The 20,696-nt window shown below is 36.6% G+C and overlaps 1 protein-coding gene across 1 annotated transcript in view; it reads right to left on the reverse strand.

The window, feature by feature from the left end:
- Positions 1-20,696, reverse strand: part of LOC127525357 (signal-induced proliferation-associated 1-like protein 2) — a 212,317-nt gene that overhangs the window by 139,205 nt on the left and 52,416 nt on the right. The window contains exons 2-4 of the mRNA XM_051917853.1: positions 13,635-15,380; positions 7,734-7,867; positions 6,370-6,558 (exon numbers count right to left, since the gene is read on the reverse strand). Of these exons, the coding sequence (XP_051773813.1) occupies positions 6,370-6,558; positions 7,734-7,867; positions 13,635-15,024 (1,713 nt within the window). The 5' untranslated portion in view covers positions 15,025-15,380. The remainder of the gene's footprint in view (positions 1-6,369; positions 6,559-7,733; positions 7,868-13,634; positions 15,381-20,696) is intronic.

Raw genomic sequence — 20,696 nt, forward strand, 5'->3', positions numbered from 1 at the left:
TCCTGGAATGTTTTCCTCAAAAACTATTTCGACTGAAGAAAGAAAGACATGAACATCTTGGATGACATGGGGGTGATAAAATTATCAGGAAATTTTAATTCAGATGTGAACTAATCCTTTAAAGCACATGACAAACAACCAGTTTCAGATGTAAAAAGGAATCTGCAAATATAATGGATTATACATAAAGGCTTTTAAGTTTTTACCAATAATATTTTAATAATTTTTTTAAACTTATAATAAATAAATAAAATAAACCCACAGAAAGGCAATCCCAGAATGCACTGTGACGGGCTCCGTGAAAAGACATTCAATTTTGTTTTTGTATATTTCTACTTATTAGAGTAATTAGCTTAATAATATACTAACACCAGTTTCTACTGCAATGAACTAGATATTTGGAGTTGATATACAGTAGTTACATTTAAAATCCCCCTGTAGTCCATAATTTTATCCCTTAAAACTCATCTTTGATCAACAAAATGACACATTTAAAGGTTTTTTCATGTGAAAAAAAAAAATCTTCATGCCTTAAAATAGCTTGAATGTAACTCTACACCCTTGCCTCATTTAGTATATGCAGATCTATGAATATGCAAATTAGCCCCGCCTCCACTCACTCATGCCAGCTCAGAGATCCACTCGGTCAACTTACTGAGGTAAACGCTGCACAATGTTATCGCTTTTTACAACATCAGAGAAATAACGGTAATTCATATGATTAGCCTTTTGCTTGACTATGTTATAAAACAGCTAATAATGTGTTGCTATACACCTATATTGCTAAATCTACAGGATTTTTCGTGTTACGATCATTTGTGTTGCAATGGTCAAAGACATCTGTCAAGTACATATTTACTCTTTTAACCCTTAAAAGCAAACAAACTAGGTAAGACAGTGGAAAACAAGGCAGCTCACTAGGGTTTGAAACAAGAAAGCATTCAATCTCTTATATCCAAGCCTGAAATCTTTGGCACAGATATTTTCCATTCTATCCTGATATATGAATCAGACATACAGCAGAGAGGATAACGGTTATGAAACACATTCTTCTGTCTGTTCATAACAAAGAGGTCAACATGGCTCTCAGACACAGATAAGCCTCTAAATGACATGAAACGCCACAAGAAAGAAAAAACACAGGCCAGTGATGGAGGGATAGAGAGAAAGAAAGAGTCAGTTATTCCAGGTTTCCCTTTGAGCCGAGTGCTTTACGTAACTCCATCCTGACCGCTGTGACATCACTGCGCGCTCTTCTGCACCCATCAGCCCTCGGGGCAGTAATGACTTCTTATGACTCTAAGACAAAACACCAGCAAACGGCTAGTGTCGTCATACAGCGCTTCATGAGCTGCACAGCGCTGACCGCTAAACTGCGTAAAACAGCACAAAAAATTATCTAATATGAGCACAACAGTGACCGTGCGCTTTTTCACCATCACTGCTAAAGGGATTTTTTTTTAAATTCAAATTTTCTGAGACGATATTAACATTTCTGAGATGAATCACAACATTACAAACTTTGATTTTGAAGCAAAAGCATTTTTAGAAAATAAGAAAAAAACAAAATGGAGCATTGCAGAAATTATGGTGCAACATAAAACTTTAAAAAAATTGTAAATACAGAAAAAATTTTTTATATTATATATATATATATATATATATATATATATATACACACACACACACACACACACACACACACACACACACACAGACACACACACACACTTCTAATATCAATTTTTAAAAATATTTTTAAATTAGTATTTTAACTATATTTAAAATACATTAATTAATAATCATGTAAATTATTTTAAATATTATATATACTAAATATTGTATATCATAAAAGTGTAATATTGAATAAAAAATATAAAAAACAATTACAGATAAAATAATATACATAAATATTAATATATTTAAAATACATTAATTAATAATCATGTAAATTATATTTAAATATGATATATACTAAATATGTGTATATCATAAAAGTGTAATATTGAATAAAAATAACAAAAAAACACAATTACACATAAAAATATAATATATATATACATTTAAAAAAAAAAGTTTAAAAAATATTTGTATTCAGATATAGACTGATTAAATATATACTAAATATAAATTATAATACACAATTTATTTTTAATATATAGTTTTTTTCTCAATATAAAACAATATATAAATTAACACAATATATAATATAATATTGCATTAACATACTGTATTATAATTCACACATATATATATATATATATATATATAATATATTTTAATATTAAAAAGTATATACATATAATATATACTTATATTATATATATATATATATATATATAATATATATATATATATATACCAATGTATAATATAATATATATAAATAATATCTTAAGCTTAACTTCAGAGCTCATGGTAGGTATTGTCTTAAAATGTTGCTAAAGATCAACATTCAGCTAGTAAAGATTGACTAGTGGACTTTAAAAAGTTATGAGCAGTCTTGAAGAAAAAAAAAAAGAGATTACTAACTTTTAAGACTAGTCTAAGCAGTTTATTCAACTGGCCCCTGCTGACCCCTACTGTTGTGCTCTACAGCAAAGTTTAGTTTCTGCTAAGCAGCCACTGATTCTGTCGTCCTGTGAGACGACTCACACAAACGCAAGAGAAGAAAGAACAGGAAATGGAATGACAAAGTTCACTTCTCATTATCTGTCACCATCAAGTGAGCAGTGAACCTTTCCCGCAGCAGCCCAAGGTAACGTGATACGGTTCCTGCTCTTTTGTACGCGCCCCTGAGGGCCGTGTGGGTGGCAGACTGGAGGTCATTAGCACATTATGTGACATAGGTGTTGTTTTTCACACCTACTTCCCCAGAGGCGAAGATCACCATTCATCTCCAAACCAGATGATCTTCGGCAACCAGCTGAACGTGCATGTGCTGTTTTAAAGACAAAAAACTTATTTCCTTAAAGGGGATCTATTATGCTCTTTTTCAAAGTCTTGAATTTGTTTTTGGGGTCATTAAAGGTGAAGTGTGTAATTTTAGTGGCACTAACAGTATCGCAAAACAGGAACGAAGGACATTTGAGTGGTACGTGCCAAACCAAAACTTGATCCCTGAATTATAAACATAGTACGCATGAACGGCCATACAAATAACACACTCCAAGTCTGAGGCCAACATTATGCTGTTCCAACTGGTAGCAATTCAGCTCACGTTATCCAGATTACCCAGCTCAAGTTGAGAGAACTCCCAGGCACACGAGAGGTCGTGTGCCAAACGGTATTAAACAGTGCTTCACAGAGTTTTCTTGTTCGACTAACTAAGAGGGAAACCTACACAGGGTCTACGCTAAAAAAACACAACTCTTCTGGGACAAACCCTTATATGAGAAACATGAAACTATAATCAATAAAGAGCCATTTCATCCAGCAATGCAATGTTTTTTTTCTTCTTCCATTTTTGTCACTTATGTAAGACTAAACACCCTGGGAATTTTCTGACAGCTTCAAGCAACAAGATTCATAGCACACGTGTCAAAGGGAATGCACAGTTTGACATTCATAAGACAGGGAGCTAGCAAGATATAAAGGGCCCTATCATGGAGCGACGCAAGTATTTTTTACTAGTTTCAGCCCGACACAGTTATCATTTTCACATCCAGCAAGTTGTTTAAATAGCAAATGCACTCGCAAGGCTGCATTTATTTGATGAAAAAATACAGTAAAAACAGTAATACTGTGAAATATTAAAATTTTTGTTGACAAATTGCTTTTGTTTCTCTTTTGTGAGTCACTTTGGATAAAAGCGTCTGCTAAATGTATATATTACAGTTTAAAATGTGAATATATAGTAAACTGTAATTTATTCCTGTGATCAAAGCTGAATTTTCAGCATCATTACTCCAGTCTTCAGTCCATATTTAGCACTCGAGAGATCTTCAGTAAACACTCTTTAAAGACGATAATGAAACATTATTGAGAGGGTGGGAATGAAACGTCTTGAAACGTCTATGAAACAGAATGTAATTTTGGCTATATTAGTCCGTCCTGATTCACATTTCCACTCCAAGTTGGGAAATCAATGGGCGACTGGAGCTGTTATTGATCGACCTGCATGATATTGGCTGATTTTCTGCCTCAGAACCAAGACGACAATCTGAAACCGTGTTGACAGATGCTCCATGGGAAAAACAGCTCTACATATGGTGTATTTGAGACCAAATGCATGTTGATTTTGAGTCATATAACCATGCATTATTTGCATTAACACTTTCAGAACTGCTGTGTTACAGATATAATTCAGATTTGTGAGAAACGGTTACTTTTCTTATGCACATTCTCAAGGCATCTTTACACAGCCAAGTTAAGGCTGTAAAACTCAGTGTTAAAGATACAATGCTGCATTAAAGCCAGACTAAATTATGGCTGTTCTGACCCACCTCAGGCCCTAGGATCAAAAATATACAGTTTTAATTGCTGTTTAAATGCATTTATGCCACCTCTAAGCAGCATTAAATACTCTGTGTAAAGACACCAAAATGCCACTTAAGAAGCTTTTAATTAAAAGTTAATTAATTACTTCTCTGAAGTGCAAGACGTTTTAAGAATCATTCTGTCATTTTCTTTTTTGATGATAGCTGATGTTACAAGTTTTCTTGCACAACAACTGTAGGAACAACTGTATTTTGGAAGAAATTATGGTTAGCATGGTATATCGGAAGTATCTAAAACCCTCATAACCACTGTAAAAATCAGAAAAAATTAAATGTAAAAATGTTAAAGAATCGGTCACCGAAAAACCCATACTGATTGACCACTACTTTGAGCATTAGAACAATGAATGTTGCTTATTGCTATAAAACATCAGTAAAAGCAATATATTAAAAGACATTATGCATTAGGGCTGCATGATTAAACTAAATAAAACATTTATTGATAATAATAACAATAAATAAATATAGCTGTAAGCAGCAGTTAAGGGGCCAAGCACAAACAATTAGCAATTAAAGGCATATTAAGATGATTTTAGGCAAAATGACTAAAAAAATCATAAACACGGTCACTAATAAAGATTTAATGGTTTATCACTTTTGACCAATAGATGGTGCTGTGACCAAATTGATGAGGTGTGGTCAGGGTGAGGTGACAATAACACATGCAAAGTTTGGTGTCAATATGCCAATATTTCAATATTTTGGAATCATGCCTCAAATTTTTTGCTGTGGTATACGAAAACAATTTTGTCTATTGACATGAAATCCAACATTTTTTGTCGGCACAGTCTGAAGATGATACAATTTGATTTTGGTGAAAATCGGACGAACAGTCTAGGAGGAGTTAGAAAAAGTAGCTTTTGAAAGAAAATCAAAATGGTGGACAGGAAGTTTGTCCATAACCGGTATCTATGTTCTCGGCATGACCCAATGAATCTATTGAGACCATTTTCATTACAATAGGTTAATATAGTCAAAAGTTATTCAAATTTTTGGAAATTTCATTATAACTTTTGACCACAAGGTGGTCTCGAAACTTTTTGAGTTACTGGTTACTGTCAGGGCATGGTGCCGAAGACCCATACCAAGTTTCGTAACGATACGCTAATGTGTTTATAAAATACAGCATTTTATGACAAACTCAAAATGGTGGATATGGGAAAATTGTATATCATTTGACTCGGCATGACGGCAAATCTAACGAGACCACAGTTATGATTTTTGGACAAACCGTTCAGAAGTTATAAGCAAAAATAGCCATTTTTCATATCTCCGGACCAGTAGGTGGTGCTGTGCCGAAATGCAGCAAGTAACCTCAGGTCATTCTTGTGATGACATGTACCAAGTTTGGTCAGAATACGATAAATCGTTGAGAAGATACAGCCTTACAACTATTGTCGCAAGCACTTCGTAAAATTTGTTTGTGCGTTTTTCGAAAACGGTTTGACAAATTGACTTGAATTCCATAACTTTTTGTCAGCATGATCTGAAGAAGATCTGCTGCAGCTCAGTTTCAGGGTCTTGGCAATCTTCTTATAGCCTACGCCATCTTTATGTAGAGCAACAATTCTTTTTTTTCAGATCCTCAGAGAGTTCTTTGCCATGAGGTGCCATGTTGAACTTCCAGTGACCAGTATGAGAGAGTGAGAGCGATAACACCAAATTTAACACACCTGCTCCCCATTCACACCTGAGACCTTGTAACACTAACGAGTCACATGACACCAGGGAGAGAAAATGGCTAATTGGGCCCAATTTGGAGGGGTGTACTCACTTTTGTGGCCAGCCCTACTATTCATATCATTTACTTAACTACGGCTTCAACCGCAGCTCATCCAATCAGATTTCAGCATTCTAGATTAGTACACACCCCTTGCTCGTCCAGTTTGAGGAGCTGTTCGGGGACTTTGGGTGAGTTGAGGGCCAGTCGGAGGCACTGGATGTTCAGCTCAGGCACCACGTACTCCAGCACTTCCTTCAGAGGGAGACCGCGGGCCGTCCCGTGCCTCGCCGTGGAAGGCACAGCATCCTCCAGGATCGCCCCTCGCAAGGTAGTTAACTGATGAGGGCCAGAGAAAGAGAAGAGCTGTTAGTGTGCTTGAATTACAAAGAGATTCATTAAACATTGCATGCATTTGTGACATTTTCCTGCATCAAACTATCAAAATCTTTATTATCCGATGACAAGACAGCAGTTTTTACTATTCTGGGTCAACATATCAGCCGAGTATGTGACCTCAAGTACTTAATCCTGTCAGTTTATGAGAAAATAAAACTTTCAGTAAGGAAATGTAGAGATCCCATTGGGATATCAAGTTATTGGCAGGAGATTCGAGAGCGTACTCTTGTCTGAAAGGAAGAAATTGAGTCTTGACCCTTTTATCTGCACTTATAAAGTAAAAGCCTTTTAAGCTGAATTCTCAAGCATCTCTTTAAAGGGTCATTCTGAGATTTTGATTCATGTGAGTATCTATGGCATGTAGGAAATGACAAAAGGCTTCATAATTCAGTCTAATTGTGAACAAGAGCCATTAGAAGCTGAAGATCAAAGCCCAAGGTTTAGTGCAGCGATGCAATTGATAAGAGAAAGGAATCTGCATGTCGGCGTTTGTTGATTTACTGTCCTTGAAAATTATGATAATAAGAATATTTCAGCCCAAAAAAAAAAGAAAAAAGTTAATTATATTTTGCATAAGGAAATATAAAGTTTATTTTAAGATCATTAAGATTATTTCCATGACAATTAAGATTATCCATCCCAAAACAAATAAATAATCAAACAAGTAAATTAATGAATAAATAAACAAATGATTCACATTTATTTTCATAATTTGGATAGAGACAAATAGATTTCATACATAAATAAAATTATTATTAATTGATTAATAGGGATTCTTGTAAATGTTGCCAATGAAGACATTTTCAATCTTGTAATTTTGAAAGGGGGAGGGTTTTATCTCTTAATATTAATTAAATCCTTAATTTCAGCAGGTAAAACTTTATACTTTTTAATTATTTAAATGTTTATGTGGAAAATATTTCAAGTGCGACACCTCTAGTCCATCTGAAAATCCTCTGAAACTAAAAGCTGTATTGTAATTAGGGCCATCAATCAATTAATTTTAACTACATGATATGCTCATTAATTAATGTAATTAAAATCACAATTATCAATATTTATTTATATCAGTATTTGCTGAGAAATTTACGTCCATTAGTCAAGCACTCACGTACCTGACTCGTCCTGAAGGTGACCCGATAGTTATACTGTGACGCCTCTTTGTCTTTCCCATCATCCAGCTTTTCTCTCCGCACGCTGATGGCCACCGGACCCAAGTTCTCATCCACCCCGAAGTAGTTCTGGTGCTCTGGGGGTTAACGACAGGAAAGAGAGGAAGATATGAGGTCAGGGTCAAGAAGGCGAGATAACACTTTCCAAGAAGACCCTACAAAGTGAGTGAGAGACCCTGAGCGGACCGGACAGGAAGAGCCGACAGGAAGTTGGCAATTTAAACTCTTCACGGCCTCTCTGGAGCTGGTCATGCTGAGGAGATACACAGACGGGAGACTCCACTGATAACACACCATCTTATTTTAGGATTTTTGCATTGGGACATTATTAAAATAAATAAATAAATAAATAAATAAATAAATAAATAAATGTTTATTTTAGGATCATTATGATTTTTGCATTGTGACATTATTTTCATGACTATTAAGATCATTTGTCTCAAATAAGTAAAGTCTTATTTTGATGGATGGATGGATGGATGGATGGAACGATGGATAGAACGAACGAATGATGGATAGAATAAAAGATGGATGGAATAAACAATGGATGGATGGACAATGGATGGATGGAACAAACTAACAATTGATGATGGAACAAACTAACAATGGATGGAATGAATGAACGAACTATGGATGGAATAAATGAACAATGGATGGTCAGAACAAATGGATGGACTATGGATGGAATGAACAATGGGTGGATGGATGGATGACAGACGGATGGATGGAACAAACAAACAAACAATGGATGGATGGATGGATGGAACAAACAAACGATGAATGGGTGGAACAAACGATGATGGAACGAACAAACAATGAATAGATGGTACAAACTATGGATGGAACAAACAAACAATGGATGGATGGATGGATGGAACAAACAAACGATGGATGAAATGAATGAACGAACAAACAAATACATGATGGATGGAATGAACTAACTATGGATGGATGGATGTAACAAACAAACAATGAATGGGTGGAACAAATGATGATGGAACGAACAAATAATGAATAGATGGTACAAACTATGGATGGAATGAACAAACAATGGATGAAATGAATGAACGAACAAACAAATAAATGATGGATGGATGGATAAATGGATGGATAGATAAATAAAGCATTTTGAGACCATTATGATTTTTGCATTGCGACATTATTTACATAAATAAATTAAATAAAATTTATTTGATAAGGTAATATATTTTAAATAATTTATAAATTCTTTTCTTTTTTGATTTTTGAGTAAAATAAAATAAATGTAAAACATATTTTAAAAAATACAAAAAAATAAAAATAAAATAACAACTGGCAAATGTGGATTATTTTAATTTGGCGTCATTCAAAGTTCAAATGTCCAATTATATGTCACGTCTGTAGGCAATGATGCAGTCTGATCCAGGGCACATCTCCATAGATTTCCACACAGTCTCAGGAGACACATTAGTGTCATATATGACCCATAATCTCTGATTTCACTGCACCATAGGGGTCCGTCAGAGATTAACAACAGAAATAAAACCCGCCACAGACTAGGCTTAACCTCTTTCTTTTTGATATCCTTTTCAGTAAGCCCCTTTGTAGACAAACATGCATTTGGGCACCATGTTGAAAACCTGAGGCAAAAATTATGCAATATAATAAGCAATGTGCACTAAAGCATGCCATAGGGAGAAAAACATTTGGATAATGTGTATTGATGCAAAACACAAAACAAAAAAATATGGGACAACAAGGAAATTGGCAACAGCTCAAGTAGTGTGCGGGATCCTGCTAATGACACAACACGAAAAGCAAATACAACCTTATACAAAGTTACGATAGCAGGAGCAACCTGCATGATGGGAGAGATCTGAAAACTCCTACTCAAACAGCCCTTAATCCAACTCAAATCCAGCGGTGAACAACAACAAACACCCTCAGCAGTGACACTTCATCTCATCCTCTCGAACGGACTCATGAGGTTAAAGCCTAAAGCTGCAGTGAAGAGTAAAACAACATGAGCACTGTCGACTGCCGAAATCTTCTCTAAAATCCACTTTACTAGACTCCTGCAGGAAAATCCAGTTAAAACCAGCTTTTAATGAATGATCTTCTGGTTTTGACATGGTAGACCATCTTGGTCTTGGTCTGATTTGTGAGGATACCATAGTACTTTTGTATCCACAGATTACAACGAGCTTCTTCTCATGTTGGTGACATCACAAACACCAAAATTTACATAAACCCCGCCCCATAGAACACACAACAAAGGAGTTGTTGTAGTAGAGTGTTGTTGCCATGCCGTCATTTTACGCCGGACTGCTTCACAAACGAGGGTCAATTCAATGCTGGATTTGCACAAAAGATTAACATGACGGCACATGCTAGTCGATGAGTTGAATCAACTCCACAGCAACTACATAAATTTATCCACTAACCATTCAGAAACGTCTAAAAGTTGTAACTTCTTCCTGAGTCTCTCCATCAGTGTCGACTCCGGTTTGAACAATGTAAGGCTGAACACCGTTCGTCATTTTGTCTGCGTGAGATTCTCCAGCTTTGTTGTTGTTGAGCAACCAAAGCACAAGCTGTTAAAGCTCCGCCCTCTTCTGGAAAGGGGGCTGGGAGCAGCAGCTCATTTGCATTTAAAGGGACACACACAAAAATGGTGTGTTTTTGCTCACACCCAAATAGGGGCAAATTTGACAAGCTATAATAAATGATCTGTGGGGTATTTTGAGCTGAAACTTCACAGACACATTCTGGAGACACCAGAGACTTATATTACATCTTGTGAAAGGGGCATTATAGGTGCCCTTTAAACTGTCTGAAAGACATCAGCTTGCCTATCACCAACAGGAGGCATCGAGCTGAGTATGTTGCCATTATGCTTAACAAGATGAAGTATTAATAACATTCGTGCATTAATGCAACCGTAGTGCGGGCATGTCAGATCTTGCATCCTCCCTGATCATGCAGCATCTTGGTCACGAAGAGGGAGCAAATCGGGAGAGGAAGTTAATGGAATCAATGCTACTCCCTGGGTGATAAAAGCATCACGGAAAGTAAAGGTGTGAAAGCGGATAGTGGCTCTTGGGAGAGACATGTTGACAGGTCTGTCCTTTTCAGGTCCCTGAAGAGACGCTGACGGGGTGATGATCAGCTATGAAAGGTTAAATGGACTCTGACTGTTAGTCTGAAGTCGGGAAAGTCAGACTGACAAAATAAAATCAAGGCTTTCAATTTAATTCAATTTCAAGTTATACATGATTCTAACTATGCATTCTATTTAATTCAATGCATTAAGGTTAATTTAATTTCAAATTATGCTTTCAATTTGAAGTCATGTTATCAAGTTAAGCATTCCATTTAATGCAATTTAAAGTTATGCATAGAATTTAATTAAAAGTCATGCATTCAATTTATGCATTCAATTTAACTTGATGATAAAATGATTCATTCAGTTTAATACAATGTAAAGTTATGCATTCACTTTGATTCAATTTTATTTTGTGCATTCAAACTATGCATTCTATTTAATTTCATTTAAATGTATGCATAAAAGTTATGCATTTAATTTAGTCATGTAATCAAGTTATAAGTTACCAATTTGATGCAGTTTAAAGTCAGGCATTCAAGTTATGCATTAAATTTAATTCAATTTAAAGTCATCCATTAAATTTTATTCAATGTAAGGTTATGTATTCAAGTGACGCATTCATTTTAATTCAATTTTAAGTTATGCATTCAAGTTGTGCATTCGTTTTAATTCAATTTTAAGTTGTTCATTCAAACTACGCATTCTATTTAATTCAATTTAAATGTATACATTAGAGTTATGCATTTATTTCAGTTTCAAGTTATTCATTTACTTTAGTCATGTTATCAGTTTATAAGTTATCAATTTGATTCAGTTTAAAGTCATGCATTCAGTTTAATTTAAAAATCATGCATTAAATTAAAATCAATTCAATTCAACTTTAAGTTATCCATTCATTCTAATTCAATTTGAAGTCATGCATTCAAGTTATTCATTCAATTTAATTCCATTTAAAATTAACCATTCAGTTTAATTCAATGTAAAGTTATGCATTCACTTTTATTCAATTTTAAGTTGTGCATTCAAACTATGCATTCTATTTCATTTGATTTAAATGTATGCATTAGAGTTATGCATTCATTTCAGTTTCAAGTTATGCATTTAAATTTAGTCATGTTATCAAGTTATAAGTTATCAATTTGATGCAATTTAAAGTCATGCATTCAAGTTATGCATTAAATTTAAATGTATCCATTCAATTTAATTCCCAAATGCTAACATTTCTATTTTGACAAATCTGTCATCATTATTTGCTATTATTGCCTTTATCTTCATTGTATTAATCAGCATTAAATTACTCTGTTAACTATTAGCAAGATATTAGCAAATCTGCATTACCTGCAACAGTTTAAAAAGAATAACTAAATAAATAGATTTGGCTATTAGTTTAGAATTAACCAAGAGCCCATATACAGCCAAAAAGTTGTCTGAATCTGGGTCCATTTTGATTTCATTTTGAGTTTAAACTCTCTCCCTCCTTAAACGGCACTTAAAATAAATAGTTAAATGCACAAGACTAATCAGTGTCTTAAATATAACCCTGCACAAATGGAGGCACAGAGGAAATTGAGCTCTTCTGCTTGACACGGCAAGGCGGATGATTATCTATTTCCCAATAGAACGAGCTTGCTAACATGATTTATTGTCATTTGAGCTGAGCTGTAATTTACTTATTCGCTATGGCTGGAAAGCCCGTGAACGTGCAGGACACAATCACAGCTTTCACCCACAGGCTGCGGCTCATTATTCAGCGTAGTCAAAGGAAAGAAACAAATTTCTCCATGGCAAGAGGTGGAGCAGCTGTTTTTCAGAGCTTAGGAATGGGTAACACAATCCTGTCAGGACTATGCAGATGTGCAGACATGCAAAAGAAGCAGTCTGACAGCCGCTGACACCTTCTCAGTCAAACACGAATGACATTGTGCAGTATAAGTCGAAGTATCGTTTGCTCGTTCCATTCCCAGACACGCAGAGGTGTTTTAATGAAGAGCAGTGGGACTGCGGTGTGAGGAGAGGGTCCCGTCACACCGCTCTCTGCATCACGGCTCCTCGGAGGGGAACAGCTGCACCTCACCCTGTCTATTCTCACATGACAAATCACAGGCCAAAGACAGGAGAACATTCTCACACCTCAATCCTTGGCACAAGTGTTTCTCCTTTCAAAATGTGTAATAAACACCAGGCCTAACAAAACCTGCTATTGTCTTGGTCCCTAAATCACCAGAACAGCATCCAAAGGAGAAAATATTACAAAATACAAGATCTTTTATGATTAACACTGCAAAAAAGAAAGTTTGTAATTAGTATTTTGTACTCATTTTCGAGTTAAAGGTAAAGTTCACCCAAAGAAACGGAAATGATTTAGATTTAAAGGGTTAGTTCACCCAAAAATGAAAATTCTGTTATTATTTACTCACCCTTCATGTCGTTCCAAACACGTAAGACCTTCGTTCATCTTAAGAACTCAAATTAAGACATTTTTGATGAAATCCGAGAGGTTTCTGAAGCACCCATAGTCATTGCACCTTTCAAGGGCCAGAAAGGTAGTAAAGACAAAGGTGCAATGACGTTGCTGCTTATGGGTCCTTCAGAAACCTCTCGGATTTCATCAAAAATGTCTTAATTTGCGTTCCGAAGATGAACAAATTGTCTTACGGGTTTGGAACGAGTACTTAATGACAGAAATGTCATGTTTGGGTGAACTAACCCTTTAACAACAAGAATCAACCCCATTTTTCATGCAAAACAACAAGGCTTACCTCTCCCATAGAAATATTTGTGGTAATAATACGCTCCCAGGTCGATGTGCTCGATGATGTACCGCTTGACCTTTTCACGGTGGATTGCCTGGCTTTCCCGTGGCACCTCCAGTACAGACACGCCGGCATTGGTACAGTGGGAGCTCAAGGACGACTCAAAAGAGCAGTTTTCTCCTCCAGCACTGTAGGTGGTGTTGGTGGCCCTGGAGAGAGAGATCCTCCTCTCCCCCTCTCCACCAATCTCATTGCGAAAATGCGGGCAATTGAGCACCAATCCATTGCTCTTCCCATCCCCCTCATCTGCATCCAGGTTCTCCTTGGGATTGAGGTCTTCTCGACTTCCCAGCGGCGATTCGAACATGGATGGAGGTCCAGTAGTATTCCCACCCACTTGTCCACCTCCTGGGACTTGGTACTGCGAGGCGGCTGAAGCTCCGGTGGTGGTGTTCTTCCTCTGGCTCAGGCTGATACGGTTGGCCACCGCTTCACTGATGTTGAAGAGGACGCTCTGGACGTCATAGTGAGCGAAGCATTTCTGGAAGCTGAGCGGCCGGCGGTCGTCCTGCTCGGTGGAGAGCCGCAGACCGTCGTTCTCGCTCTTAATAGTCCTCAACTTCCTGAACAGCGACGTCTCGGATGACTCCGACTTGAGACGACGCATGAAAGACTTCTCCCTTTCTCGGCTGTAGAGGAGGGAGCTGTCCACGTAGTCGTAGCCCGAGATGCGGACGATCTCACCGCGGGCTATTTGAGCAGCGGTCTGCAAGCTTGGGGAGAGGGTTGTGTCGTAACGAAGGAGCTCTGGGAAACCGACAGGCGGGGCGCTGCGATGGTCCAAATTGTCAATCCGGTATCCTCGCAACATGGTAAAGAACCCATCATTCCCGAGACCCTGGCGGTCAATAGAGGAAGTGCTGCCGTACTCCCGATGCAGCGAGGCACCAGTGTTGGGGTTGACGGCGTTCTGGTCCATTATGTCCTCCGCATCAATGTCGCTGATGGTCACGTCACTATTACTCCGCTGGCGAATGGGATGAAGCCCCTTTAAAGGGGATCGACTCAGAAGGTCACTCAGGGAATATTTTGTATCCGAATAATCAGGCTCCAATGATGCTTCACCCAAATCCGTGATCTCCACACTTTGGTCTGGCTGTCCGTTCTGGAAGGCCGTGATGACGCTCTCGTAGTTGGGCCCGCCTCGGGTTTCCCAACCCTCCTTTTTCGGGGGCCAGTCCGTCACCCTGGCTCGCACCCCCATTTTAGGCATAGCAGGCGTCCCGTTTGTTTTACCACCCCCTTCCAGCTTGCCCTGTGTGTTGGCCGCTGGATGTCCCATACTCCCATTCAATGCTTTCAGCTTCCTGGTAAACAATTCCTCAGATGACTGCATGACGTTAGAGAAGCCCTCAAGCGATGGAAGGTTTGTTTTATCGTCGATGCCCACGGCTCAAGCTCATATCCTGCTTGCAGCTGCTTGGGAAAGCGAGAACTCAAGTCCCCTTATTGGTTACATTGTCATAGGTCACCCATTTGAGTCCCAGGCCAGCTATCTCAACTAGCTTAAGAGTTGTCTGCCCACATGAAGGGGCTCCTTTCACTCCAAGTCCATTTTTCTTCAGGAGTGACCAGTTTGATGAAAGACAGACAGCATTTGGGTGTCACGGACGGCTGGAGCTTCAGGGGTCAGTTGAAAGCTATCCTTTCACAGAGTCAGCTAATTTAGGACGACAGCTGGAGGAGAGCGATCTGTTGGGAGCAAAGAGAAAAACAAAAGCACATTAAGGCATCTCACAGAGAACAGCAGAATATATTTATTCAGATACTCTTCCAAGACAGTGGGATGTCTTTCTCAAAACCTCCTTATGACCGGCAGAACAATGTAAGACTGTTAGATAAGTAGCAGGGTGTGTACCACAAAACAGGCCTGATGACTCCTTCAAGAAGGTTTTCTCACAAAGAGATCATTTAAAAATATAAATGCTTATTTCTTTTGCTTACTTGTATTGGCCAAGTAGGGTTTCAAATCAGTCTTGTTAACCATGCGGAGAGATAAACTTAAGGGAACATTCAATGGTTTTCAAACTGGATTATGTTTTAGGCAAGGAGAACTCAGGAAAATGTCTTTATTTTCATGCCACATTTATTTGCTCCCACAAAGTACTGGAGCCCCTAAATGCAATGTATATATACTGTATATGACTCGTGCTGGTAAAATGAGTCACAATGAGCATATTTTCAAAAATGGGTTATTGTTATTCTCACATAAAAAGCCTTCAAAATGATGTATGATTTGTTGAAATCTGACAAATAAATGACTGAGCTACACCTGTTTGAAGTCGATTTTGAGAAATATTGAGTTAAAGCTTTCTGAAGGTTCTGCAACAAAATCACTAGCAACCAAACCTTAAAATCTCTGGTAATACCACCAAATTTGGCACAAACCAAGTTAAAACCCATATATATAGGAAAAATATACATATTCAACTTTTTTCCATGATTCCACAATTGTTTGATTAACATTAATGAAACAGACAGCCTATACATTAAGACCTACTGTATCACACGGATCTAATCTAATGTTACACATAAGATGTTTTTCCCCAACTGTTAACCAAACGTTCACTTAAGACACAAAAGATAATGTTTGCGTGAATAATTTTTTGAAATACTGTAATTCTGTGTAGTATATATGTGTATATCAGGATTGTGCACTGAGGCGTCTTTGTGCACATGCTTCGGATCTGTCTGTCAGCACGATTAAGATCGTTTTGTTTACATCAGTATGAGTTTAAAAATCACATTTCATTGGTTCAGACTCATGCCATCGAAAATTCGCTATGAATATTCACAAAGTTGGAATGCTGCGCTTTACAATGATACCAAACTTGTGCTGAGGGAAGTGCCAGATGTCCAGAAGTGACCAGAGAAACACGACATTTTTTAGGGTCAAAGGAAAGGTACTCCTCTCAGAAAACGTACAAATAAAGATACTTTTAGATGTTTAATTGCTATTTGAAGCATTGGGATCGCTAGACAAGGGCTCATTTTTAATGAACTCATTTTTGTGAAAACCTATATATGCAATTTTTGTGAAAACCTATATATATGCATTGCTTAAAGGTTACTTAAAGGTTCCCAGTGGGGACTTCACTTCTGCTCGGCTACCATTTGTGGGTTGGGAAGGTGCCACTGATGACCTTAATGGGTTTTTCATGTTCATGAATTTCGTGCGAATGCGACATTCATGCATGCTGATATAATGTGCTAGATAGAATCATGTTACATGACCTGACATTGCTATCAGCACACAAAAAAATCTGCTAAATCCATTATATAGCTTGACCTACAACATAAACGGTATGACCTTTTTTTCTGAACAGAACCACTAATCTTCATTCTATTTTCACTAGGCCTAAAAAAACAGGAACAACATCTTCACTGTGTCTGCCCTATTCCATGCTTCAGTTTCTGATGTACAGCACAACACCACTGAGAAACATTCATATTTGCAGGACAAACGACATCTGGAGGGGGGATTTGTGCCACATCAAGATAGCTGAAACGTATATGCCGTAGTTTGAGGAGGAAAAACACTAAAACGCTAAATATAGTGGTTACAAATATACATTAAACAATATATAGGCCAGTGCTGCATGTTGTAATTTTATTATGATGATATTAGCATTACTGCAAAGGTTTGAAAGGCATTTTGATTAGCAACAAGCAAATTTTGAGATGACCTGCAAGTGCAGGTTTGACCCAAATTCACAGTTGGTGTAAATGCAACTAGGATTGAGAACACTGAATCTAGAAGGGAGATTGATGCCCTGGTTGTAGTTTTTGGATAAAAGAGTGTTTTCAAATGTTTCTTTTTATTACTGTGAATTGATTAAATATCAATATATGCAATATCAAATTGAATGTAGATTAATCGACTGAATAATTGCATAAAATCACAAAACTTGCCTAGAAAAGCCCAGAAATGATGATAAATTCAAATAGATTACATGATTGAGGCAGAATAGATGAAAATGTCTTTATAAGTCAAAGTATATTGTTTGAACAAAAGCCCATCACCGACCTACAGAAAACCATTCTGCAAATCTTAATAGCATCCTGGGTATGCCTTTAAAGGGGTCATGAAATACGTTGTTTTATTATTTTATAATGTTTCCTGGGGTGCACTTATAACGTTAGTATGCTTTTTACATCAAAAATTGTCATAATTTAGAAATAAAAGGCATTTTTTTGTACCCTGATTTTAGCCCTCTGATTTGAACGCTCTGTTTTAAGGGGCGTGTCTGCTGTGAGACTTCAGTGTAAACGCCCACTGCTGTGATTGGCTGACATCTTTGCATATGAAATAGCTCAGTATTACTCTCTCAAACTTTTAGCTCGTTGTTACTATTACATCTCTCAAGGTTAAATAATCATGAAAAGTGTTGATTACAGCATTATATTTAAATCGTGGCATGAAAGGTTGCAGTGATGAACATTGTAGTCGATCACAGACATGTTGTTGAGCTCATGAAAGCAGTGATCTCGTCATTGCAACTCAATTTCTGCACACTAACGAATGCTTTCATCATAACTAACAGTGCAAACTCGATATAACTAAGAGATTTGTTGAATAAAACGGAGGTTTTGGCGCGAGTCCAGAACTCAGTCACTGATAAACTCATGGTGTTTGATTGACAGCTCCAGCGATTGTAAAGGGAGCGTTCTTTGATCGCTTTCTATATATAATTTAATCACCGTTTAAATAACAGATTATTTTTATCCTTCTAAGAGAAACAAGGTGAAGTTGAGCGTTTAGTCACTGGTTTGATTTACTGACACACAGACAAAGATCATCTGACTGTACATGAATCATTAATATCAGATCAGGCATTAGAATGAACAATTCTAATTATGACAATAACAATTAACATTATGAATTGTACCAAATACAAATAAATAAAGCTCAACTGAGACATTCACATTGTTGAAAATAAATAACCATATTCCTGCATTAAGATCCTTTGAAAGGTAATGTTATTTTAGTCATGTATCGCTCTTCTCTCCTCCTCATCTCACTAACACACCAGTGGGCGGGGCTAACGCTGCAATGATGAAGTAGGTGTTGATTCCAGGATCAGTCGTTCGTTGGTGTCAATAAAAGCTTTTATTGGACTAACAATGAAGTTTTCAGTTATAAAACTTACAAGATATTTTTATAGTACGATGACCTCTTACATATCAAAAGCTCAAGGAAAAGTTGATTTCTCAATTCATGACCCCTTTAAGAAAAACCATGGTATCACATAGTACTTAATTATTATGGTGGCATGCCATGAAATCATGCTAGTACTACAATACATTTTTGTAAGTAGACTCACAAAATGTTAAAAAAAAAAAAAAAAAAATGTGACTAAAATGAGAACAGCTAGCTTCATGTCATTTTCTGACTGCATTAGTTCACTTGCATCGACTTTTCTTACAGACTGCTTCCCCTTGGACTGTCCTTCACAACAATTCAAGCGAGCAGGATTTTGGATCCCAGTGCTGTAACCTAACTAACTGTTTTCACATCGAAATGCAGCAGCAGCAAAAGTGCTTCCTGAAATAACTTCATTAAATGAGACAGGCTTTTCTGAAAGGATGAGCAAGGACAAAACAGAGGGGCTCCCATTACGTAATCCCTTTTCACGTCGACACAATCATTAAGATACACACAGCAGGGTAACTGAGGAAAAACCCCGTCCACAAAACACTCAAAGGACTATTGAACTGTGACTAAAAGTGTCTCCTTCAATGTAACGAGACTCAGAACAAGTTGAATTCCAACAGAAAGATCCTTCTCTAAAAGCTCCTTACAAATCTAAACAACTGAATCCAAATGATGCCTTAAAGGACCAGTTCATCACATGCAAAACCCTGGCAATCACTTCCAAAGGCTTTTTGTGAAGGCCTCACTGTTAAAACACTTTCTCCTATAGCAGTTTTAATCATTTAGCAGATTCTAATGTTGAAAGAAACCTAAAAAATGAAGAAAATCACAAGCAATTCATCATACAAGATTTAATAATGCAATACTGCAATGGCAAGTTTCAAGATTAATCTAGATAGAGTAGTGCAGAAACTAGAGAAGAATCAAAAACTAGAGATGCAATGATATTCTGCACAATAAAATTAAATTAAATTAAATTCTGCCCAATAACAGTAAGCTGCAATTATATTTTAATAGCCAACATAAAAAATAATTATATTTTAATATTCTACAAAAATGAATGGATAGATGAATGAATAAACAACTAAATAAAGTTACAATAAAAGACAAAAGTACATTAAAAATAAAACATTAAAAACTAAAATCAATTGTTTTTTGCTACAACTGAATTTAGCCATTATTAATGTATAGTATGAAAAATGGATATTCATCTTGATTTTTGCTAAATATATTATATTTAACTGTTATTAAATTATTAGTGTTTTCTAAGATGCAAATTTAAAAAAAAAAAATAAGGAAAAAGATCATGTACAATTAAAATTTAATATAGGCAGATAAATATATATCCAATAATGACCAATATAGAGACAATTTATATATATATATATATATATATATATATATATATATAAAAAAAAAAAAAAAAAAACTAATACTGGTCAATAACCGATGTGGTACTGACATATTACTAGTAAAAATGTACAAGAGAAGAGGATAGTGGTTGACCGATTTGATTTTTTTTCCGATGGCGACACTTCCGACACTTATCAGCCTAAAGCTGATCATTTAAAAAAAAAAAAAAAAAAAAGACAAATATTGTCCAATAATTGTCAGCATTGGCGATATAATGGTCAACAAGTACAGACAAGTGGCATCTTTAGCAGTTTCCATCTTCAGCAGATCAGATGGATGTTGGAGACTCGCTCCACCACAGAGAAACAGAGAGACGGAAGGTTCTGGAAAGTGTAAACATCTGCCACACACATAAACTAGACATCACGGTGGTCTCTGAGAACCTATGAAGTCCATCTAGAAGTTACACAGACAATGATAAATGCTCTCCATCGTGTCTT

The sequence above is a fragment of the Ctenopharyngodon idella genome, chromosome 13 (assembly GCF_019924925.1).
Source record: "Ctenopharyngodon idella isolate HZGC_01 chromosome 13, HZGC01, whole genome shotgun sequence".
NCBI classification, from domain to species: domain Eukaryota; kingdom Metazoa; phylum Chordata; class Actinopteri; order Cypriniformes; family Xenocyprididae; genus Ctenopharyngodon; species Ctenopharyngodon idella.